Here is a 26,381-nt window from a genome sequence, read left to right on the forward strand (position 1 = left end):
GCAAATCATTCAAGCTACTGGTTTGAAGTTTAGTGTAATGTCCCAAAGTGTACAGTGCAAGATTACAGCAATTCCTTACGAGGCATCGAACGAAGTTGGTTTGTGAGAGCACACTTTTTCCAACCCCTACTAATGAGTTAAATGTAAGTATGAAAAAATGAGTAGCATAATAGGCTTTTCTCTGCCAATTTTGCAGTTTTCATTTGTGAGAAATGGATAGTTATTTTCTCTTTAATTGTAAAAGTGTGAAAACACTCTCATACAACGTCAGTCCCTTATAAAGACCACTCAAAAGAGGAAGTCTAAAGAGAGCGAAAACCATTACGAAAAAGTGAAATTTCACTCTTTTATAGTAACATGTATTTGCGGGTTTTTTGTTTTAGTTTTTTTAAGTAGTTTTAACTATTTCTTGAGTTGTTTTTGAGTCTTTTGGAAAGTATCTACTTGTATAGGGGACTCGGTCTTTTGGGAGTGACTTTTTCACTATTCGCCTTTAGAGTGTTTGTTTGAGTTGAATAAACGCCCTTAATTATGGAATTCCATATCTGCCGTCGTGCGTCGCCCGTCGTGCGTCGTCCGTCGTGCATCTCCCGTCGTGCGTCGCCCGTCGTGCGTCGTCCGTCGCCCGTCGTGCATCGTCCGTCGTGCGTCGCCCGTCGTGCATCGTCTGTCGTGCGTCGCCCGTCGTGCGTCGCCCGTCGTCCGTGGCCCATCAAATGTGTTTTATAGGACCTGCAAAAGCAATGTGACGATGACAATGTGATGATTCCATTCACTTCTATTGATCTTTTCCGAGTAAGGTAAGTACAAATCCCACCTGCAAAGCATATACTAGTCACATAATTAATTCCAATAATGCTAGACTACCTCTGCCCCTGACAAGAAAATATCGCCTCTCTGGGAATTCAACCAAGTGTTTTTTGGGGGAAAAACATTTTCAGCAAAAATGTTCCGGCCAACTTATCCACAGTGTTATTCTAATTTGCATACTGTAAAAATGTGCCGACTTGTTTTCATCAAATTCCAGGGAGAAATCTGCCAACCGATACAGATATTCTATCTTGTCCTCTCAATTTCACCTTGAAATCCAGAAATACTAGATGTATTGTTAAGGGGTAATTACCACTTGGTTTAAGTTTCAGAAAATATGACGTGTTGGTTTTTGTGGGTGTGTATGCCATGGTGGATAGACCAATGAGAACAGGTTGTCCAGCACATCAGCATTATTTATGGGGCTTACAAGTAACGTTACTGTTTAAAAGACTTCTGTGAGCCAACCTGCAAATAAAGTCATGTCTAATTTGGAGTATACAGCAGATTTCATCATAGGTATACCCGCCCTCAAAATAATGTTGAATCAGTTCGTCTCTTATGAAAACTATTGGGAATCAAACATTGTAAATAATCTATTATTTACATTCCGTTCTGTGGGATATCGTGCAGGGACAGACAGAAATATCACATAGGCTATAGACCTAAAGTCTGGCTGTGAACGAGACGGTTACGTCTAGAGTAATTAAGTTATCGAGAAAAACAATCTACCGTAACAAAAGTCTATTTTGTTGATTTATTTATGTAACCAAAATGGTGTTATTTTATATACACGATATTATTTCTTCTTTCAATTGGAGTTTGGCGCAACTGCAAAAACGAACAGGCCTTCATGTACATCTTCTAGTTCTATTGCTAAAATGAGAGTCAGGCATGGTGGATCGACCGAACAAGGACATGTACATGTAAAACGATCAAGGGTCAAAGTTAAAAATACCACTGCGCAATCGTGACCAAAACAAACCACGGGCGACGCATGACGGGCGACGCACGACGGACGACGCACGACGGCAGATATGGAATTCCATACATTGTAGTTCCGTTGTTTCGTAGCATCGATAAGCTCGGACGAAACTTCTCACCGGATGAGACTATGATAAAAGTTTAATGGCCGACTCGGTTTTAAACAGTACATACCACGCAAGTCGGCCAAATATGGCTTGAAATGTTTTTCCTAGAACGAGTCTCAAACCGGTTACACATGTGACTTGAATGTTTTTACTGGATCCATTGCTCAATCAGACCAAATCATCTCGCACTTGCGTATGCTGAGGCCAACCATCCACCAAACCTTACAGCATCAGGTCAAGTTGTCGTCGACTTACTGGAAGGACTGGAAAACAAGGGACATGTTTTTTTTATTGACAATTGGTACACTAGCCCCGCTCTTGTGCATATTATGTTGTCCCAGCGAGGGTTTGAGCTCGTGGAACTGTGCGCTATACCACACAAGGTATTCCAGATGATACAAACCCTAAGAAAGTCCCTACGAACTGACATGATCCACCCCAGTTTTTCTCTTTTAAGCGGGGTAACTGTGTGTTGTTTGCCCCATATACGTTTCAGTACGGATAAGTGCCACTTGCAAAAAAATACTATACTATCTCGCCGCGAGTTATTATCTCGCCGCGATGAGTTAGCTAAAACAAGCTCAACTCGCTGCATATTAAGACTCAGTCTAGATACCAGACCCAATGATTCGGACTACTCTTCTAATCACCCAGTATCACCCAGTGTCGACGTGACCAACACTCCACCAGATTTCCGAGAACAGTCGAACTATTCCGAACTTATCCTGTCCATATTAAATTCAGTTTAACGGCAACACCTTTCCTTTAATGCTCCTCAAAATGCTAAAAATTATTACAAAGATTAAAATGAATAAAATTGGTAGCCAAATGAGTAAAGGGAGAAGAAAAACACCATTCGGATTGTATCGGTAATATTCGGGTATTTCCAGCTTCATCTGTACCGAGAATTTTGAACTGTCCGGGCTATGTCGGTCGGAGTACTCCTCAAGTACAAAGAAAACTGGGGTCGGATAGATTGGAACATGCTTTGATAAATGGAAAGCGTTTTTTAATTGAATGTGTTTTAAAGCAAATGTCACTTTTTGCAATTCGTTATTTAGAAATTTGGAATAGAGTTTTCATAAGCAGAACGAAATTTTAATGATTTAATACTTTTTTTAGATTCGAATGAAGTTTTAAAGATTGGATGAATTTTCATTGACGCAGCATATTTTCTAGATTCTAAGGAGTTTTAAATTAAAAGAACATAAATTAAGTGAGAATTTTTGACCAGCTCATTAGCATTGCCCCCCACAGTATCTTTTGAAAAAGGAGATTGTTTGGCTCCCAAAATGGTGAGATTGTGTAAATTGTTGCCAGGATCAACTCCCTGGGTCTTGGAGCTTTCATATGAGAGCAGAAGGGCTAAAAACTACGGTTGAAAAATGGTCCTAAGTGCCCGAGAAAGTTGAGGGTTGCCACTTGAAAAATGGCTGCAATCAAACTTTGGAAAAATCACTTTTTGGGGGGTGATTTTGTTTTGTGGGAATAATTAAAAATGTAATTGGTTAACTCACAAAAATTGAAAAGAAATTGAAAGATAAGTGACCAGACAAGAATTTCATTTGTGTTTCAGAAATCTCAGGGATGTTGGCGTGCATGCTATTGGGCCCTGAACGATGCTGATTTTACACTGTTTTCAATGGGGCTTGAATTAGTGGACTGGACCCTAATGGACCGTATTCGCGGCGTCCCCAATTTTAGTCATAATTCCTCAACGTAGTGTGTTAATTAGAAAACATTAAATTCAAAGAACAAGACTATATTCTACGATTTCATTCCAACCCCCCCCCAAAAAAAATCACCTGGTTCAATTCCATTACGGGTTTAAAATTTATACTGTAGGCCCTACGTTCAGGAATACGACTGAAATTGGGAACGCAATGAATATATACCCAGCAAGAAATGAGATCGAGGGGTACCCCCCCCAACATGTCTAATCCCAATACACATTCCAGACTATTGTTACTTAACACACACCCCCCAAGATGTCTGAAAGGAATTCTCCAGATTCCTGCGAGACAATGACAAACACAAAGCAGGGGGGGGTTCTCTCCGTCCCATACCTTGCTGCATATGAGTGACTGGTATCGCCCACTGTCACGCAACGAAACAGAGGAATTTCTCCGTTTTTGAAAGTATCCGAAATATTCTGAACTAGTTGTCAACATTTGGATAGTCTTGTTGATTGCGGGACAACATTTCTTTTCCATGTCAACGTACTGTGATCTGTACGTACTGAGTAGATGTGTAAAAGTAACTTCGTTGAAAAACATAAACAGTCATAATGGGAGAATTCACGTCGATGGTTCTTGGGAGTTCTGGAGTTCACGCTTAAATCGGAGCTCTTTTTGGCTTGTCTAAATTGAAAATACCGCGCTGCAAATTTGTCGTAGCAAAGTGACAGGTTATTAAAATTAGGTCAGTTTTTTGGGGGGGGGGGGGGGGGCGTTTTTGAAATGTCATTTTCCCCCTGTATTTCGTGCCAATGTGTATTAGGCCTGTGTAAAGAATGCACATCCAGAAAGTGAAATGGAGAGCTATATATATTTAGCCGTGGCGATACCTGACCTAAGATTTTTTTGATTCCCGGACCTAAAGATATCTGACAACTCTTGATAAAATATTATTAGGACAGTCGAATAAAGTTACAAACTTTTCATGGTCACATTTTCTTTCAGACTTTTCAAGTGTTTTCACTTTAGTCCTCAAGACTCCCTTTAATATCGTCATAACCATAAGAGTCACTAACAACCCTTTTCTACCTCTAATGGTAAAATCCTTAAACCTCAGCGAGATACACGTTTGACAAAGTTGAAGCTCTCATTCCCAGAAGGGTCGCCAATTTGCTAAGTGTGATTCGGTCGGTCCGTTTATACTAGCCTCTTTCTTGGAACTGTCGGTCGTCTCTGTTAACCGTAGAAAATTACCCTGGCAAGTGCATGAATCCCGTGGATGGGGGTCTATATCCCTTCACCTTCTAATTTAAGTCATCTGCTATCCTCCAATTCCCGGCACAAATTTACGCAACTGGTCCTGGCCACCAGTTTCAAGCTCTACTGGATGAAGTTGTTTCTGTGGCTTGTGGGAAATCAGTCTTCTCCCGAGGTCTTGACTGACAACATGTCTTCGCGCGGAGGAAATCGTTTGAGCTGAGGGAACTTCGAACTTGACCATTCACAGCTAACTATTGTGCCTGCTCCAAAGTTCTTTACGGAACAGAATCACTATAGACTGAAACGTTTTTGTTTCCTTGTTCAATTTTGGAGTTAAAACTCCTATGCTATTTTGTTAGATTTGTGAACCAGAAGAAAATTTTTGGCAGTGCAAAGCAGGTTCGCTTTATTTCCTTTTTTTGTTAATTGTCCGCCCACTGACTTAAAGCTAAACCACCTGTACCGGTACCCGTGAGACATTGCTCGAAATAAATCGGCCCACAATAAAATCATTCATTCATTTCAAGTATAATTGGGAGCGTCTTGGTATTAATATTCAATTGTGGAGGAAGAAGGATGTCGTGTTGTCATGCGCTATTGCGACTGCGTTTTAAGAATAGCAGTTTCAACATCACACATCGCGAGTACACACAGTTTACTGTCGGATGGCCATCCAAGATGCGTCTGGTCTCCTGCAGCAGCGCATAACTGCATCGATTTTTGTGTCCACAAAAGTGAAACGCATGAACACATCGTGTGCGCAACGCACCAAAAACGTAAATTATGGAAAGACCTAGCCTTTAGTCGCAAACGTGTGTGACGCGTGTAATTCATGGCTGACACGTCATTGGATTTATAGGAATATTTGTTCAGACCTTATTGAAACTGTTGCACGCCATTGGCTCCGACCGACCTAAAAGTCACCTTCCAAGATGTAGAAAGCTTGGCAAATGTTAAACAAGGAAGTTCATCTGTTACGGTCATCGTGCTCCTTCAAAGTTCGCTCGGAAAAGAAAATCGATATTTCAAAAAGCACAGACAGCAAAAAGCTTTAAATCTTGATTGAGCCCCAAATGTTCTAGTCATTGCGAGACTTTGGGACACTTAAGATAATGGGGGCATACTCAAAAGGACAAAACAATTCTTTATCTTACCTTAATTTTTACATTCCTTTTCCCATACTTATCATTTATCGGTCGACTTTTGATACGTTGCTGGTTGATTTATTATCCGTCCGCAGATGATACGTTATTGGTAAATGTCTGTGGATTATCAGCTGGTGATACATTATCCGTTGGTTAGTACATGTTATCATTTCTAACAGTTACCGCAAAATAGTTATCTTCTTTTTATAGAGTAAACAACACAGATTTTGCATCCTCGTCCGTTAATACGGTGGTATCTGTTCCAGTTATCTGATCGGATACATACCAACTTTTAGTCAAACTTTGCTCAATTAGGTCATCGTTGTGACCTACAGGAACTCTCGCTCTCGTGTTGATTGGAGCAACACGTCGGCCTGGAGAATAAAACTATTGCGAGGAAAGGTGAACGAACTTTTACCTTGTTTACGCGCATCGTGATAAGCTCAGCAATGAAGACTTCCGTTGGTCGATTCATCGTCACCCATATGAATAACGAAATGCTTATCATTAACGAGCTTTTCTCACTCGTAAAACACACTAAGTTACTCGTTCCCTTACACATTCATCAACAGCCTACTTGTCCGCATCGGAAGTATTCCGGACAATTAGTGTCATTTGAATTTATAATCGTGCCAGTTCTTGTGCCCGTGTTGCCAGGTACGTGTCCGGGGATCAATACCTGTGACGTCAGTAACAGTGATGATGTCATTTTGAACGCTACACAGTTGTCTCGTCAATAAGAGAGAATATAGCCAAAGAGACAACTGTAAAAATGCATCGCTTGGTTGGGATAAAAATAAATACAAAAAAGTCGAAACAAGAATCATGAGGTACAACGCATGTAATTTTATTTCAAATTATTTTTTATCTTTGTTTATTCATTTATCACTCATATATTTCTCAATCTACTCAATTCTTAATTATCAGAACCTTGGTTCACTGATTAGTGTAAAAGTAGGCTACTCACTGATTATTACAACTTTATGCATTTCAAACATACGGTAAGCAAGCTGCAATGGCAATAGCTTTTATACAAAATAGTGCTTCAAAGAGGAGTGACCCCGTAAAGGTGTATTGAAGACTGTGTTAACTTCTCTTTAGATTCAAAATCCTTCAAGTCCTATAACTATTTATTTTTTCACAAATATTCACCAATATATCGGTGCAAAGGTCGTGGGACGTAAAATGAAGGCTGATATACGTAACCATAATTATACCCGATAGAGCTGGACAAAAACGACGCATTTTTGGAGCGTATTTGGTGATTGGGGTTATCGTGTTGAATAAATATCGTTCTAAAGATGGCATTGCAAATATATATTCCATATGCACACCATATACGAAATACACCATCTTTACTCAAAAGTTTGATCATTGGGTTTCTATCATTTACAATATCAGACAAGTGTAAGATCCTTTGTGATGCATAGTCAACGAATAGTGTGGGCATGAAATTTACACCAATGATTCTATGACGAATTATCAGAGCACATAGACTGTGTTTTCAGTGGGACAATGACGCACGCAGTCATGAAGGTTTGTGCCTCGAAGCTCAAATTACACCCACTCCTTCAATAGCTTAACTCTCGTGAAATACTATAGAAAAAGTGCTCGAATTCCCTTTCGTTGGTGAAACCCTTTGAAACTCACAGTTCCGTGATATTCAAGAAAAACAGTACTATCTGCTTCTTGGTTATTTAAACAGAAAATTATTGACACTACTTCACACAGTGAACATTGAAATTATTTGTTTTGCCATTACATGAATCCATTATAGGATTTCCCGGCCAACTTCAGCAAAATTGCGTTCATTTTTGAAACCCTCTCACATTCGTGCAGATTGTTTGATTTTGCTCAAACCGAGATTTCCTTTTCGAAGTAGGCTTCAGCTTCCTATTGTGCACAACCAGGTTAATTTAACTTATTCTTGGTCTTTTACACGTAGGGTCTATGGCATTCAACCCATTTGTAAATTCAATTTTCAATTTCTTGTCAAATTGGCATTCTTATTAAGAATCATCAAAGCGCAGAGGATTTTACAGATGTGTGGTATTTTCACCGTGTCTATTTACATTCAATCTACCTGTGTGCCTCAAAATAGTCCAAGAAAATTATGCTATTAAAAAAATCAACTGACGATGTTTATAGCTTGTTTAAGAGAATGCATTGGCTTTATAATGCCTTTTATTTCATCTTATTTGCGCTTGAAGATCCGGAGGTAATAAAAATTGAGTTTACTTCTATAAAGTCTGATCAAGTGAAATAACAAATAGCGTATTTCACTTTCACAAGTTGATTTGAAAGGAGATGCTGACGATGCTACACATTAAAACATGCTAAGGAGTATTTTCTGAAGAGCTGCACAGAACTTAATCTGAGTGTTTGTGTTTATATCCCTGGATCACCACTCTAAAAAGCACGTCAGTTACAAACACCACCAGCTGACATTTTACGTTCAAACTGGACAGCATTTGCTTGGACCGTTTGGGTGATAATGCATTTCAAATTGTAGGCGTTAAAAGGCCTTTTCACTTTAAGAGCTCTATATAATATTCCTGTTGTATGGGTTAAAATAATCCCAATTCGTGCCATTAAAGAGGTTTTGCGCAAGGTTGGTTAAATGGACTTATAAGGGAATCAAGACAGGAAGTTTGTCTTACTGTGCAGGTGTTGTTGAATTTTCTTTATTTTTGTGTATAATTATACCGACTATTTGAAATTCGGCATGACATATGAAAGCAGAGTCACAGCTTTCACAAAATGAATTTGTGTGTGTCCCTGCGTCCTTGTTATTCTTCCCTTGCAAAATTCCCTCTAACATGGGTATAAGTAATCAGAAAGTACATGCTACTGAAACAGAATTGAATGAAGCATGTTAAACAGGTTTCAGTCTGCTATTATACAAATAATGAATGTTTATGAGTGCGATGATAAGAATAAATGCAATTATTCTTTAGCACGAATGCAAAACATTCATTATTGTTTTATATAACACCTGTACAAATCCTCATCATCTGATTTTCTGAGTATAACTAGATTAATTAACTGATTCAAACTGGAAGTTGTCCAGTTGTGAATCCTTTAATTTTCCGACATGATATTCCAAGCTCGTTTAATCGTTTGGCAGCATTTTATCAATGTCCTTATGTTGGCAGCATCAGAATCACTTACAAAACAAGTTCTTATAATTATTTCGTAGAATTGTGAACGGCGGAGCTTGATCTCTCGTCGTTTTACCATTGAGAAACTTGCGCCACTAGAACCTGCAGTGCAATTGATCCGGAGGTGTTCGGTATTCGTTTCTAGCGCACAGTTGTTATAAATTTCTTTGCACTCTGCATGCTTATGCATGTTATCAACGATGCACCAATTAGATGACGGGCATTTATGCAGGTGTTGTATATACCTGCCTACGTTCAAACATGTTGTGGGCTCATGTTAAACTGAACAATTTGAAATTAGCCGGGGAAAAACCTTTATTGTAGGTTATCTAGGCCAGGTTCGTAAAAATTGCATTGAAATTCATTTTCAGATGGTCGAATTGAATAGAAGACAAACTTCAGATCAAATATTCATGCTATGAATTTGTAAAATAATAATTGAACACTTTCTGGCAATGTCGCTGCGTTCCGTGACGTCAATTTGCTCCGCTTTTGCGTTCGTCTGAAGTATGAACCGGCCTTAGGACATTGCCTCCGAACGCTTCAATTAAGGTTGAACGGTCTAGCAATAAATGAGCATGGTAATCACAGCAATGGTAGAATCTTGAAAGAAACATTATAGGACCTTCGAATCCGAACAAAAAGGCAAGATTTAATTCCAAACAACCAATGAACAAAAGAGCAGTTGACTTGAATTGGCCGGGAAAACCTTTACGCGATAAACAACCTTCTTTTTACACAAAGTCCGAAAGTTTCTAACATAAACCCACAATCTACACAAGAACACCATGATGACAATCAAGCAAGTTGAACATCGTATATCATTTTCTTCTCCGGCGCACGAGGTTCAGCATCAGCTTCATTAAAGCTTAGCAGACAATCTGAAGTCGTTCACTGATTCGAAATTCCCTAAGAATAAAAGTGCAAAGATGGAATTGATTAGAGGATAAAATCCACTTGAATATGTTGTCCACGGTACATTTTCGGACATTTCCTGGAACAAAACAATCTATTCTAACTATTAGTTTGCATATTATGTGCAGATGTAAACGAAAAAAGAGAGTTTTTCAATAAACTAAAATACAATGATTTAAACCTCATTTCTTCAGTGTGCACAAGTGAAACGAACAAAGTTCATAACAAAAATTACCCACAATTTTTATGGAACCCGACAAGTTTACCCTTCCTGAACGTAATGTCACTATTGCCAAATATCTTTCGTCGTCTCCAAACCATCTTTACTTTAATAGCTCATCAGTAATAATACAATTGTTAAATTTTCTAACCTTATTTCAAAGTTTGGGATGGCTAATTATCCTGCAGTACTGTTTTAGCTCTTGCATGCAACAATGATGTTCATGAGCTATAACACAGTAATTCGGGGGTAGAGGATTAATTGTAATTGGAGTAAATATGTAGCTTTTAATGTACTGTGTTTGGGCATATTCGCAATGAACAAAAGCTATCTCGAGTCTAAATGTTTGGGAGATTTTTGGATTTACACGAAATCGATGCTTAAATCGCTACCGCAGGGATGTGTGGGCGATTTGATACAGAGATTATTCCTCTCTCAGTGGCATTTTAACCCCTACGTCAAACGTCGCGCTAATTCGATAGATGTGGCAAAAGTGCGATTTCGCAAATCGGTCAGACCTCGAATTTCATATATTTAACGATAATTGCATTTAAGAATGCAAAATGCCGGACAGGTTAAGACAGACGCGCATAGGCCTACATGTACTGCCATCTTTGATACTATAAGAGCAAAAAATATACACTGAAGGCCTACAGCAGACCTCAGGATGCACTAATCTATAACGCAATCATGCAATACGTTTGAGCATAATCTGATTGGCATTGATTTATTCGCGTTCCCACAATATATTACACCCACAGGTAGATAAAGACAAAAGTGGAAAATGAACAGCTAGACTAAAGTCATTGGGAAAGCAGGGATAACGCACAAAACGTTTAGAAAAACTTATTTCCATTGCGTCCCGAAATTGGAGAGCGGGGAGAGCAGGGGTAAATTTCCTTGGGTTATTGTGTCTAACAATTCTTTCTTTCATTGAATTGAAAGTACCACCCCTTTATAACACTACCATGGCACCTTCCCCTGGAAGGATGCATCAAAAGAAAACATTCCAATATGCCACCTCACTCTCATTGGCCTTTTATTTCAAAGAAAGATTGGATTCAAACTATTCTGGGCAAATAGGCCTACGCAAACTTAAGATTTTTTAAAAAGCATTTTGAGCGTTAAAAGGAACAATAACATTGCAATGCCTTTCAAAGAGGCAAAACGGAAAAGGGGGGTAGCTTTATAATAAGGCAGAGTGTTAAGAATAATTCACAACGTATACTAAGATCTAACCATTATTTGGTGTGTTTGTACGTTAAAATCCGTTATTTCCTGGTGCCCTACTAAATCAAACTAATACACTCATAACGTCTCCCATCCAGGTCTTTTTACTGAAACATGGTTGAAAACAAAGAGACCCGATCTCGGGGAAGCGTTTATTTGTACTTTTCCCATGGGGCTATGTATGATTTGTCCTCAAACATACACCCACGCACACACACTCATTCAAAATACGCCAATGTTTAAATAAGATTTGAAGCTTTGCATGGTGGAAGAGACAGAGAAATAGGTTTGCGGGTAAACCATGGAATCAATCTCTTTTTGGCGAGGTGCGGTTCTTAAAAGAACTGGTGAGTGTCAACTCGACGTTTCGGCCAGTGTGCTCTAGCCGTTCTCACTCTGTGCTTTGGCCGTCCTCACTCTCCTGAAGACGGCCGGAGCACATTTAGGACAGCTTTTTTTCCAATTTTCTCAGCATATTTTATGTGCAATTTTGGAGTCACCCTGCAGTTCAAGAAATATGCTTGTGTTGCAACAACAAATAAAACAAACCTTCACGTACCGGATTTTTTTGGGGGGTGGTGGTATGGTACTGGTTGTTTTGACAACTTGGGCAACATGAGACAATGGGTAACATTTGCATATAGTAAACATGACGTAGCCAAATCAGTTGAATATAGCATGCTGTTATGTAAAAAACATAATCAGCCATGCCAGGGGTCTAGAAATCTAGAACTGCCTAAGAGGGAAAAGCTCAGAAATCTGTGTTGCCTTTAAAAGTGGTGGCACGTGGAGTTATTGAAACCATAGGGCGACGCAGAGGGGCTTTTCCAACATGCACTCACCCAAGGAAACTTCCCCCGAATTGAATGGGTGCAGTACCATTTTTGAAGGTCAAGCATCTAAAGCAAAAGCTTCCTGTCATTTCTGGGTACGACACCATCGGATCGTGATACACAAGAGGACAGGTTCGAGTGAACAGTTGACAGCTCAAGGTGGACAAGACTTCACCATGTTCACACTTGAAGTGATTAGCAATTGTAAAGAGCTTGTCAAATAGTCATTGTGACATACCGGTGCATGTATATCTGTCAAACTTTTCTTACTCTATGGCTTTGGAAGGAATGTAGGCCTGTGTATTACAGTGAGCCTTTGAATATTGAAAAAAAAACACTTTTTGTTAGTAAATAAGACCAATCTCACAAGAACAGTTTTCATTTTAAAGTACAGTGAATTGATACACCAGAGAACCTCGCTTCTATTCTCAGAGAAATAGTTCAATTAAAATGTTACTTGTAGTGAATATAGAATTTAATTTGGAACAAACAGTTGGCCTCCTCACTCCCAAAAAAAGCCCCAGTAACTCCATACCTCAAGAACCTATTTGTAGTCAAATGATGTGTCATGGTCTTTAGGAAGTTAAGATTAAATATCGACAAAATTATGGCATTAAAATGAAAGGTTAAATACACTTATCAACAATATAATTGCTCTTTTACATTAAATCTGATGGATTTGTAAGTGAACCTCTTATTCTGCTAATTATCTCCTTTTCAAGCCACGCCCTATCGGAGTCCCATTTTCTCATTTTCTGCTAGTGGATTTCGGGATTGTGGACTTTGCGCATTTTCAAAAAACGCAATTTTCCGCTAGTAAAAAATTAATGTGGACACTCGTGGTGCGTCAAAAGTGGACAAGTAAAAACTTCAAATTCCCACTGGCAAAATTACTGCGGACAACCCAATTTTCTCATTTTCTGCTTGTAGATTTTCAGGTTTTTTGAAGTTGCACCATCCCTTTTCAAAAAAACACGATGGCAGGGTGGTCCAAAAGGGGACAACTAGAAACTTGAAACGACACTTTTCTCCCTACATTGAAATGGAAAGGTCTTAGGAAGATTGGCGTCACTGGACCCAGAAAAAGTTTTATAATGTGGACGACAGTTGGGAAGCGGCTGCCTGAGTGACGGTCCTTTGTACATGTAGTACCGCAAACTTGCGCAGCCAGCCCATTGTATTGACCCGCCGTCCATTGACGGGCATCAGGTGTCATTCGGACATTCCCTTGCTGGGATCGGCCTTTTTCATACAACTTTTATTTCCATCTCTATATAGCCGATTTTGTGGAAAAGATCGGGCCTTTTTCACGTCAAGGATGTCAATTTTATGGGAGTTTAGAGGGGAGTATTATTCTAAAGGAAATTTTTGAAAATAATATGTCCAAGATTGACAAAAATTATGGACTGATTATGGTGGAAGTTACTCGGAGTGGCAAAAGTGAACAACCAATTTTTTTGATCTTCAGATATAAGATTTGTTATACAATCCACCATCCATGTATTTTACAGTACATGCATATGATGACTGCTCTGGGTCGTCATTTGCAAGTTTGTGTTTTCTCCACATTGTCACTTTGAATCATTAGTAATGACCCAGGCCTCCACTTTAACTGCCCACTTGTATTTGATGACTCAAACAAAGATTTGAACGATAAATATTAAATTAAATCTTTGATATTATATCAGTGACTGACCGACTGGTGTACTGGCTGAAAAATTTATTTTCATCGTGGCTATCCTTTTTATGATTGGAATTATTGGCTGAATACGTGTTTTGGAATTTGTACGTATGTCAAAACTAATTCGGCAAGAGTTCAAGTTGCAATTTAATGTTTACCATTTTACTTTTTCTATTTTCCCCTTTTTGAAAATCTCGGTTCACTTGATTAAACAGCACTTAGCTTCTTCTCTTGACATGACTTTTTCAATTCCAACCTTTTATCGTTCCACAACAAATTTAATTATACTACTGGACATGGATACAATGGTTTATTACAGCTAGCATCGTTTAGGGGACATATCACCGGCACCATGCGCTCATTTACTTAAAATGGAAATTCCCAACGGCAAACCACCATCGTCATTCTAATTACACGGTGCGCTGGGAAGTCGTAAGTTTGCAGTATACCATAAAGGACTGTCAGACTTTGGACAGCCCCTTTCGTATTTGCAAGTTTTTCAATGGTAACCGTCCACATTTTTTTCCGAGCTGTGACGCTATCCGTCAGACGATTGACCCTCTACCGTTAATGTAGACTGCCCATCTTCCAAGACCGTTCCATTCTGAGCGTTGGAAGCACTACGGTCGTTTCAGTTTTAAACTTTGGACCACCTCGTCGTCGTTAAAGTAAAATCCCAATTTCTACTAGCAGAAAATAGGGTTTCATGAAAAGGGGTGGTGCAACTTCAAAAACCCGAAAATCTATGGGCAGAAAATGAGAAAATGGGGTTGCCCTCTTTTGGAGCATCAAATAAAATTTGCTAGTGGGAATTTGAAGTTTTTAGTTGTCACTTTTGACGCGCCACGAGAGTTGGCGTAAAATCCAAACTTTTGCTAGTGGAAAATTGCGTTTTTTGAAATAGCTATACACAAAGTGCAAAATCCCGAAAATCTACTAGTAGAAAATGAGAAAATGGGGTTGTCCAATCTTGACGCTCCATAAGTTCTAAGTTCTAGGCCCCTTTATTTTAAGGTTTTTATTCCTTAGTTATTTTAACATGTAAGTATGGGACATCGGTTTTATGGAAATATTGTTTGTCTTTTACATGTATATGTTTTTAACTGTGCAACCAGTATGCAATGATAAACTACAAACTACCCACCAAGGTGGTCCCCTTTGGGGACCATTTCGAGAAAGGTTTGCGCTTGATCAACTTTAAGACACCAGATCAACAGCAAACACATTTAGTTCAGTAATCAGGCCCGATACACGGAGTCTTACGCTTCTCAAGATTTGGAGTTTTCACTTTGACCTCTAAAAACGATCTAATCAGCCTATAAGATTTATTATCAATATGTTAAGACAAAATACTCATTTTTGAATAAAACTTGAAAAGAGAAAACCAGCAAAGCAGGCTCTGCAATATTTTTCATCAACAAAATACATCCTTGCCACCCCTCCCCAACGAAAGAATTGCCGCAAATTGTCAGGGAAAATGTCTTTCCCTCCCATTCTCCGCCATTCTTCGATTCTTGTCTGCATCCTTTAAAAAGGGAATAAATACATCCCTGGCTGACTTAAAACGTGCATTTAAGAGTGGATCCGGAGAATAGTGTAAATACATGGACTGGCAAAGAGGTCACTAGTGCACGTCTATGTCCCTAAGGGACTGTGAGTGATCAAATAAAGACGAATTTTTCAACAACTGCCCTCGTAAAAAACTAAAGTGTAGAAACAACAACACACGAAAAACACACAATTTTCCTGCATTAGTGAGATTTTTAAATAACGGTAAATCTCAGAACGCTATAAAAAGTGGATTTTACAGACCTTTCTAACAACGAAAAAAAATGAAATCGCAACATTTTGCAATAATTTCATCAATTCATTTTAATAGAAAAGAAGTTTTTTGAGACACGAGTCTAGCGCCAAATTAAAGGTTTACCCTTAATGCATTGATTTCAGGCATTTATTTTGAATCCGCCGGATAATATTTTTAATTTTCAGGTCATTTTGAATCACCCCAAAATCGTCTCAATCCATGCAACGGTGCACTGAAATTCAGAGCCATTTTGTATCCATTTTTATTAAATGGTATATCCAACACGAGGATAACGATTTTCTGTTAGATTATACCAATTTCGTTAGTACTGCTACCATTTCATAAAGTAGAATGTTAAATTAGTGACATTTTCTGTTCACTGATCAAGTTCTCCTGCTCTGGACACGGATCAGTGTTGCACCGAGACATCACAGCCGTTCTATCCGCCCAGCGCATGTGCAGGAACATGAACATGTACAGTACATGTCACGCGTACACATGTAAACACGCACACACGACTGTACTTGACCCGTCACTCGCCGCTACAAGAATGTTACTCAAAAGTCTGTCCTTATATACAAGAGTATGGTGCAAGGGTATCCTCGTTTTCGTCAAAAGTTTGACAAAGCAATAATTCCTGACTTTAAGAACTAAGTTTTATTAGGACATAAAATTGTTTTAGATGAGGGGATATGTGACGTGTTTTTCAATTACAAAATGTCTGGGTTCACACGATTTCACGCGAAAATTTGGTTCAATCTTCTTTAAAAAAATAAATATTCTGCGGATTCCCAGTTTTTGGGTGCAATCGGTTGAGGCGGTCTTTTAATTTATCACGAAAAGTCATTTTTAATAGATATTGATCAAATTTGGCAACACTCAATTTTTTTCAGGTGAAAAATGAAAAAAATATCTGGGTTATTTACAACCACAGTTTTCATTACTTTTATCGAGGCAGGACACAAAATCAATGCTACTTACAAATTTGGATTTGCCGTGAAAAGTTTCATTTTATGCTCCGTTTCCTGGAAATCCATTAACAAAGTTGACCTTTCATTTTGCAATTAAAGCGCACAAAATTAGACGTAGCGTGTTGCTATGTCGTTAAGTGCAAATATTGCGCACACGCACTTTGCCAGTGCGTCAAGAACATACGTGATATACGAGCATTGATCCCATTATCAATGGATACGAGACAGTTATTCCACCCCTCTTGGTCGAGAGTCTGCGTGCGACGCAGAACGCGCCACTTGCGCGCAATGTCCATATCCGGTTCGTAAGTGTGACGTCACTTCAGATTAAACCACGCCCACTGCACACGTGTACTGCACATAGGGTTACATGCATTGATCGCTGTTTATGTGGAACCGTGGATCCGGAAGTTAACGCGCAACTTCTGCGATCGTCCAATGGGAGCCTGCGAATCGTGGCGCGTCCGCCTTTGTGACGAAGTCACTTACGAACTGGATTCTCTACAACTTGAACCAGGAATATACCATAAATGGAGGGAAGTGTTTGGGAAAATGAAAATTAATTTCTCGAACAAAATCGTTGGAAATATATCATACATTAACTTCTTTTGACTCGTTGACAATAAAAGGGTATAATGACTGGGAATAAATATGTGCCTGGCTGGTCTTAAACATTTAAGACTGGCTGAGGAGAATGAACGCTGATAATACTCTCACGACTACGACGCGCTGGACGATTAGATGTCGCGACTCGACTATGGGGGCCAACGTTTAGGCGCAGAAACCTGACATACAGTACAATATTCAGAAAAAAACGTATGGCGTATTGTTTACTGTAGCATTATGCGGCGTGACAGCACAACGTAACGGCACCATGGCTCCACTTCAGTGAGTAAAAAATGAAACTTATCAACCCAATCCCTTGGATGTCTCGTCCACCAAAAGCGACAAGGGCAAAATTGCAGTTTTAACCTCATGAGCGACGGTTAACAGTCGGACGCTATCAGTCTATAAACTGCAGTAATTGGTCTTCAAAAAAGAGCAGCTCTTCCTGCACATTTAAAAGAAATAAATAATGAAATATTAAGTGTTTTTAGTTATGCTCACCGTCCTTCACTTTCGGTGACTTTTGCCTTCCCCCTTGGCGATCGTACCATCTTCGACATCCCTGTACCCTCTTGGTGCTGGTGAAGTTGACTTTTCTTTGTGACTAGCAGACACCCTCATCCATTCAGGGATTTCAGGAAACTCTGGAATCATCGGTAACTGGTCCTCACCGCTCAGCTCATCACGATCACCATCTGCCAATTGGTCTCTGTCCGTGCTTTCCCGGGGTGGTGGAAGGTCTGGGATGGGAGGGAAAAATGCAGTTGTATCTTGTCTTAATAGACCCTGGAGGGGCTGCTTGACGTCGAATGCTGAGCCATGCTCTTTCGATGTAGCGGTAGGATGATCATCTACCAAAACAGCTGAGATTTGAATTCGAGATACCTCACGAGGGAAAGGCTGAAACAAAGACACCGAAAACTTCTGGCTCTTCTGCAAAAGTACACGTGCAGGTCGTGCCTGGGGTGGTGGGATTGCTGCAACATCGAATTCTTGGTTAGCTGATCGGGACTGGGGGTCTGGAGATTTACCAAGTGTAGAGTGTGAAAAAGATTCTTCCCTCCCCTTGACTAAGGGGACAGATTCAACAAAGTGGAAGCAGATCACGCATGACACAAGTACGAGGCCGCCAACAAATTGGGACTTCGACATTATGATAATCTGCTGCTCGAAGTATGATTCCGTATTTTGTACAAGAAAAGAAAACACGATATCGGCAGTGCCTTATTATGGAAAGCATGCAGAGGTCGGTACAGGAGACACACATGAAGTGTGACCGTTGTGTCCGTCCCATGGTATATAATGGGCCACTTGATTAGCCGCCGTGTTGGCAGTTTCACTAGTTTGTCACCAGAGGGCGGTTCATGCAAGATTTTTACGAAAGGCCTGTTTAAGGCTGGGTTGGAATCTCTCTGCATTGCACGAAAAAAACATGTCAGTGCAACGTATTTGCACCGTGGATTATACTTTCTCAAGGAAAGAAATAAACAGACATACGCCATCTCATCACCTCCATAGAAAATAATATATAAAATAAGTTCTAAGATCTTGGACTGTGGAGAGGATCACAATGTTACCGAAACATGCTTAGTAAATACTTAAGCCTATTCAAATTATCAGGTTAGAGGGTATCCTGTTTTCCTTCCAAAATCGGCACCATTTGCCTTGAATTTCTTTTTCGAGAATAGTGTCGTTGTCGTAGATTTTAATCTCCTTTTGTCCTTTTGTCCTGAATTCAGCATGTTCCTCGTTAGTGAACAGGATCAACCAACTGAATCGATTGTCAACACTGCAGATAAAACTCAGTCGCATTTCTAGAGACCAAAACTGTTAAAAATGTTATTCTTGGGCTCTGCAACTACTGTTGCGGATAAGTCTCTATATTTTAATACACACAGGCGGATATTTATTGGGATACTTCCATGCAACTGTAACTGGAAAATGTTGGCGTTCAAGTAAAAGTCAAAAGCGGCTGGATTAGGCTCTTTGCCTCCTTCAAATGATATTTAAGGTGCAGTGCGGACGTCCAGGACCCTCGCAAAAAGGCAGATACCGCGCCCATGAAAACAGCAACCATTGAAGCACCAGTGCAACCAGTCTGTGGATCGGATTACACAATATTTTCTTCGATCAGTAGTATGCGCGCCCTTGTTGCAGTTGCTTTCGTCGGCGCGGTGTGGTTGCTACCAGCCATTTTGTGAAACTCCCGGATGTCCGCGCTTCCCCACTGAGGTTCATTCAATGAAATCGTTGGTTTCAGCGCGCGAACTCATTAATCAATATTTTATGATCCCAAAGGATTTTACAATAAGACTCGCCATAATCAAGAGGGATCATAGAGAAATTTCTTTAAATCGTGAATTTGGGACTGGTAGTTTCCAGTTCGGGGGAGTCCTATTTTCCTCACAAAAGCCCCTACCTGTGGGCTTATTTTGGACAGAGGCGAATGGCTACATTCACAACTGAGCACATAGTTTTACAACTATTTTCGGGGTATCTTCAGGGAAAGGCGAATAAAAGTAATTCACTTGAATAACCCCTATAGCATTGAACCGAAAAGTGATCTAATGGCCATAACCTTGAATTTCCAATGAAAAATATGGAGGCCGTACTCTTCCCAAAAGTCAACAGGCGGCGCTTTTTCGGTCTGATTTTTGCACTGTTATGGGCGTGTATTCGGTATAGTGCAACCCTATGCTCACACATTATTTTTTTCAGGACTTGTGACAAACGCCATCTATTGGCCTTAGTAATTTTCGGCCATTTCTAGAAAAATTAAGGCACGATGGCACGATACGACGGACGACGACACGACGCGACAGCTCCACACGAAGGTGTGACGACGTGAAGCGACGGCAAGACATGGCAACGAGACAGCACGACAGCAGGACAGGACGGCATAACGCACACTATACAAAAACCCCATTCCTACGACGGCACGACGCAACGCATTAAACTATGATGTTCTATAGCCGCCAAAATTGCGTCGCGTCGCCCCATCGTCCCGTCGACCCGACGCCACGACGCAATCTTACTACAGCTCCGTCGCATCACCCCGTTGCGTCTTGGCGTCGCCTCTTTTTTCATTACTTTTATGCTGTGTTTAATACATTGTTTCGTGCCGCCTTGCCGTCGCATCGTGCCGTCGTGGCGTCGCGTTGGGGCGTCTCGTCTCGTTGTTTCTTGATGATGTCGCGTCGTGCCGTCCCGTCTTGCCGTCGTGATGTCGCGTCACCTGTCATTGTATTGTTTTTATGCAGTGTGGTTTAGGCCGTCGGGTCCTGCCGTCGTGCTGTCGCGTCCTGATGTCTTGCCGTCGCGTTGTGTCGTCTTCCGTCGTATCGTGCCGTAGTGCCTGACTGTTCCTAACGGCTGGTGATTATTAAGGCCAATAGAGAGCGTCTGTCACAAGTCCTGGAAAAAATAATGTGCGTGCATAGGGTTAAACTCATTAATCTCCATTTCAAAGACTGGATAGGATATCGCGTCCAAAACGCGTCCCGCGTGTGCATATTTTCAGGAGGGCAAATAACAAGCGTTGCAAATTTTTTGTGTGCACTTTTAAACGGAGATTTCTAAACTGCTGGATGAGGTTATTGTACTTCAATCATCAGATTACGTACGAAAAAAACGAATTCTGCCCCCGGAATGGATAAATTTTGGAAGAATAATGGTTGAGGTGAGCGCAGCAGCAAATTGCCAAAGATCGATGGTAAAATTAAGTTTGGAAGAAGGAGCAGCTTTTGACATGTGAATTGCACATTCAGAAGGTTTCTGCATGCCTTGTGCTATAATGCTTGGGACCGTCTGAAATATTATTTATCGGCAAAAGTGGTTTTAAATACTGAATGGTTAATTGTCGTTAATTTTCCCAAGATTTCACTGGACAAATCTCAAGAAAGCCATAATTTGTGTATGTGAGATCTGCAGATGCATTGAACCCAGACGATGTGACGGAATATTCATCTTCAGGGCAGAGATGAAACTAGAGCAAGAGCCAGAGAGCTGACGTTTTCCTCGAGTAAAGTAACAAACGAGGGAATTCTATCAACGCAATGAAAGAAACTTTGTCTAAATTATAAAATGATTCGTTCTCAGTTAACACTGACCTTTTTTCTTTTTAGAAAGTTGTTTTTTAATGTAAATCTTTAGTCAAGTTTGGAACTCAATTTTTTTTATTTGATTTATAACTGCTGTGGTGAAAGTGGCACAAACTTAATTAGCTTGGCTTGGAGTCAAAGTTCTGCTCATTTTGGGCTCACGCTTATCAGTATTCAAGAAATTTATTTAGTATATGAATGAATTTCAGTGCAGTTTTTCCCATGATTCTTTCAAATTAAAATTAAGGTTTTTTTCATTTACTTGATGTTTTTCAGTGTTGACTCATTGACACCAGACAGAAAAACACATGGAGAGTTGGACATTATAGTGTAAAACCTATTGTGGGTCTTGGAGGAACTTTAATGTTTACACACTCAACAAATCATGATTGAACCGACCCAAAGTGACAACATTGCCCGAGCGAGACCGTAGACAAGAGGTGTGAAAAATGAAAAAAAATCAAAACAAAACAAACACAACAAACAGAAAAAAAGGTTAATTATTATCAGTTTTGAGTGGGTTATTTAATAAGAAATTGGTCTGTTATGTTGAGAAATGATACTCTGGCATTAAACTTTTTTCCACAATCAATTTTGACTAAATGCACACCATACAGCATCACGTTACCCTCCTGAAACGCAGCGCGCCGCCATCGTACGGCTGCACATTTTGTACACACAATGGGCGATGACCTATTCAGTCTTTATAATGGAGATCAATGGTTGCACTACACCAAGTACGCGCGCGCCCATAGAAAACAGGGCAAATCAGACCGAAATAGTGCCGCGTTTTTTCATTGGAAATTCAAGACAATGACCAGAAGATCGTTTCAGTTTTATAGGGTTAGCCAAGTGAATTGTTTTTATTCACCTTTCCCCCAAGATACCCCATAAGAGTAGTAAAACTTTGCACTCTTTACTACTCTTTTGGGGGTATCTTCGGGGAAAGGTGAATGAAAAAATTCACCTTGCTAACCCATATATAAAATTGAAACGATCTTCTGGCCATAGTCTTGAATTTCCAATGAAAAAAATTGTAATTTTGTAATTTTTCTGTATGGGCAGGTATTTGGTTCAGTGCAACGATTGATCTCCTCAACCATTAGGCCTATTCTTTCCAAATTTATCCATTCCGGGGGCAGAATTCAGTTTTCCTTGATTGAAGTGCAATAGCCTCAACCAGCAGTTTGGAAATGTCCGTTTGAAAGTGCACGTAACAAAATTCCCAATGCTTGTTATTTACCCTCCTGAAAATATGCACACGCGGGACGCGTTTTGGACGCGATTTCCTATCCAGTCTTTATAAACTTGAGATCAATGAGCGTAACCCTATGCACGCACGTTATTTTTTCCAGGACGTGTGACAAACGTCCTCTAATGGCCATAGTAATCACCAGCCATTTTTGAAACAGTCTGGTACGACGGCACGATACGACAGACGACGACACGACACGACGGTATATGGAATTCCATATCTGCCGTCGTGCGTCGCCCGTCGTGCGTCGCCTGTCGTGTGTCGCCCGTCGTGCGTTGTGCGTCGCCCGTCGTGCGTCGCCCGTCGTGTTTTTTTGTCACGATTGCGCAGTGGTATTTTTAACTTTGACCCTTGATCGTTTCACATGTACATGTCCTTGTTCGATCGATCCACCATGCCTGACTCTCATTTTAGCAATAGAACTAGAAGATGTACATGTAGGCGTTTTTTGCAGTTGCGCCAAACTCCAATTGAAAGAAGAAATAATATCCTGGCATCGGTTTATATGAAATAATAGCATTTTGGTTACATAAATAGATTAACAAAAAAGACCTTTGTTGGGGTAGATTGTTTTTCTCGATAACTTAGTTATTCTAGACGTAACTTTACTCGTTAACAGCCTGACTTTAGGTCTATAGCCTATGTAATATTTCTGTCTGTCCCTGCACGATATCCCACAGAACGGAATGTTTATAATAGATTATTTACAATGTTTGATTCCTTAATAGTTTTCATAAGAGATGAACTGATTCAACATTATTTTGACGGCGGGTATACCTACGATGAAATCTGCTGTATACTCCAAATTAGACATGACTTGGGTTGCAGGTAGGCTCACAGAAGTCTTATAAACAGTAACGTTACTTGCATTTTGTTAGCCCCATAAATAATGCTGATATGCTGGACAACCTGTTCTCATTGGTCTATCCACCATGGCATACACACCCACAAAAACCAACACGTCATATTTTCTGAAACTTAAACCAAGTGGTAATTGCCCCCAACAATACATTTAATAAACAGTTTGTTATCCAAAGCACGTCCAGTATTTCTGGATTTCAAGGTGAAATTGAGGGGATAAGATGGAATATCTGTATCGGTTGGCAGATTTCTTCCTGGAATTTGATGAAAACAAGTCGGCACATTTTTACAGTATGCAAATTAGAATTAGACTGTGGATAAGTTGGCCGTAACATTTTTTGCTGAAAATGTTTCCCCCAAAAAACACCTGGTTGAATTCCCAGAGAGGCGATATTTTCTTGTCAAGAGGCAGGGGTATTCTAGCATTATCGGAATTAATTATGTGACTAGTATATGCTTTGCAGGTGGGATTTGTACTTGCCTTATTCGGAAAAGATCTTTTGAAGTGAATGGAATCATCACATTGTCATTTGTTAAACCGCGGCTTTTGCAGGTCCTATGCAACCCATTTGATGGGCGACGCACGACGGGCGACACACGACGGGCGACGCACGACGGACGACGCACGACGCACGACAGGCGACGCACGACGCACGACGGGCGACGGACGACGGGGGACGCACGACGAAAAATGGCATGTATGGAACTGGTAAATGTAGAATTGGGACACAACAAAAAGCAAAATGTGACGGACGACGGGCGACGGGCAACGGCAGATATGGAATTCCATAACATATAGTAGTACTGCAATCGTGCGGAGCCGTCTATTGATGGGCATCAGGCGTCATTTCCTTTGCTGCATGTGATTGGCCTTTTTCATGCAACTTGTATTTCCATTTAGCCGATTTTGTGAAAAAGATCGGACCTTCTTCACGTCAAGGAAGTGCATTTTATGGGATTTATCGGAGGGGAGTATAATTCTACAGGAAATATTTGAAAATAATATGTCCAAGACTGACAAATATTGTGAACTGATTATGATGGAAGTTACTTGGAGTGGCATTTCCATTTAGCCGATTTTGTGAAAAAGATCGGACCTACTTCACGTCAAGGATGTGAATTTTATGGGATTTATAAGAGGGGAGTATTATTCTATAGGAAATATTTGAAAATAATATGTCCAAGCCTGACAAATATTGTGAACTGATTATGGTGGAAGTTACTCGGAGTGGCAAAAGTGAACAACAATTTTTTGATATTCAGATATCCTAAGATTTGTTATTCAATCCACCGTCCATGCATTTCACAGTACATGTATCTAATGCGTGCTCTGGGCCGTCAATTGCAAGTTTGTGTTTTCATTGTGTTAATATCTCTTCACGTTGTCTCTTTGAATCATTTGTCTTAATATTAATAACCCAGGCCTCCACTGTAACTACTCACTTGTATTTGATGACCTGAACAAAGATTTGAATGATAAATATCAAATTAAATCTTTGATGTCATATCAGTGACCGACTGGTGTACTGACTGAAAGATTTATTTTCTTCGTGGCTATCCTTTTTGCTATTGGAATTAATGGCTGAATACGTGTTTTGGAATTATTTCATGGGATGTCAAAATTATTTCAGCAAATTCGAGTTTTTGAAACTCTTGATTCACTTGATTAAACAGCACTTAACTTCTTCTCTTGAAATGACTTTTTCGATTTCAACCTGTTTTCGTTCCACAACAAATTCAATTCTTCTACTGGAATGGACACAATGGTTTATTCTAGCTGTAGCATCGTTTATGGAACATATCACCATGCGCTCATTTTATTTGAAATGGAAATTCCCGACCGACCATGGACCCTCTACCGTTAATGTTGGCTGCCCATCTTCCTAAGACCGTTCCATTCTGAGCGTAGGGAGCGCAGCGGTGTTTCAGTTTTCAACTTGTCCACTTTTGGACCACCCCACCGTCGGCAAAGTAAAATCCAAATTTCTCCGAGCAGAAAATTGGGTTTTATGAAAAGGGGTTGTGCAACTTCAAAAAACCCAAACATCTACGATACTAGCAAAACATGAGAAAATGGGGTTGTCCGCTTTGGTAGCATGACAGTAATTTTGCCAGTGGGAATTTGAAGTTTTTAGTTGTTCATTTTTGACGCGCCACGAAGAGTTGTTAAGGTAAAATTTACATTTCTCCTAGCGGGAAATTGCTTTTTTTGAAAATGCTAAGGCAAAGTCCAAAATCCCGAAAATCTACCTGCAGAAAACGAGAAAATGAGGTTGTCCACTTTTGATGCTCCATAGTAAGTTATTGCTCGTTTTCTGGATTGTTTGTGGGTTTGAGGCTCGGGTTTAGATTGTTCTTGGACCTGGTTGATAAGTGTAGATCGAGGCTGGGCCTCATCCCAAAAGCCAAGGGGTTTTTCATTGGGTTTCTGCTTCAACATTTGCTCCAATGACATGTCATTTTCAGATTCAGACTCATCACCTGTCATTTCCAGACCTTATGAGCTGTATATCGTCTCAGAAATTACCTGATGTCACTTATACTGCATAGGGCCTACCTTTCATGTGACGATCCATAAAAACGCACCGTCGATCCTATTAATACATCACTGGTTTTGCGGGCAACCGTTGAATCTTCGCGCCAAATAACGAGCGACAGTTCGACACGTCCGTTCACTTCGGCGTCCCACCAAAAACCAAACCATCTACACAATTGACCACCTTTAAAACTCACATCCTGACATTCCAGATTACATAACACAC

General features: G+C 40.1%; 1 protein-coding gene and 1 long non-coding RNA gene across 3 annotated transcripts; both read right to left on the bottom strand.

Moving 5' to 3' along the window:
* Positions 1 to 371: 371 nt before the first annotated feature.
* Positions 372 to 6,625, bottom strand: LOC147796657 (uncharacterized). 2 transcript variants are annotated; one of them, XR_015427889.1, is made up of 3 exons: positions 6,401 to 6,625; positions 5,992 to 6,113; positions 372 to 732 (listed from the first exon to the last, which is right to left on the bottom strand). It is a non-coding gene; the product is annotated as an uncharacterized LOC147796657 (long non-coding RNA). The 2 variants fall into 2 exon arrangements; XR_015427888.1 differs by lacking the exon at positions 6,401 to 6,625 and adding an exon at positions 6,269 to 6,349.
* A 1,320-nt stretch (positions 6,626 to 7,945) lies between these two features.
* LOC110986682 (uncharacterized) lies at positions 7,946 to 26,327 on the bottom strand. The gene is made up of 3 exons (XM_087146838.1): positions 26,177 to 26,327; positions 17,905 to 18,143; positions 7,946 to 10,052 (listed from the first exon to the last, which is right to left on the bottom strand). The coding sequence occupies exons 1-2, from the start codon at positions 26,193 to 26,195 to the stop codon at positions 17,911 to 17,913; spliced, it is 252 nt and encodes an 83-aa protein (XP_087002964.1). The 5' UTR covers positions 26,196 to 26,327; the 3' UTR covers positions 7,946 to 10,052; positions 17,905 to 17,910.
* Positions 26,328 to 26,381: the final 54 nt, after the last annotated feature.

The sequence above is a fragment of the Acanthaster planci genome, linkage group LG15, assembly GCF_054643075.1.
Source record: "Acanthaster planci isolate LZ-2023a linkage group LG15, COTS_SCS, whole genome shotgun sequence".
Classification (NCBI taxonomy): Eukaryota; Metazoa; Echinodermata; class Asteroidea; order Valvatida; family Acanthasteridae; genus Acanthaster; species Acanthaster planci.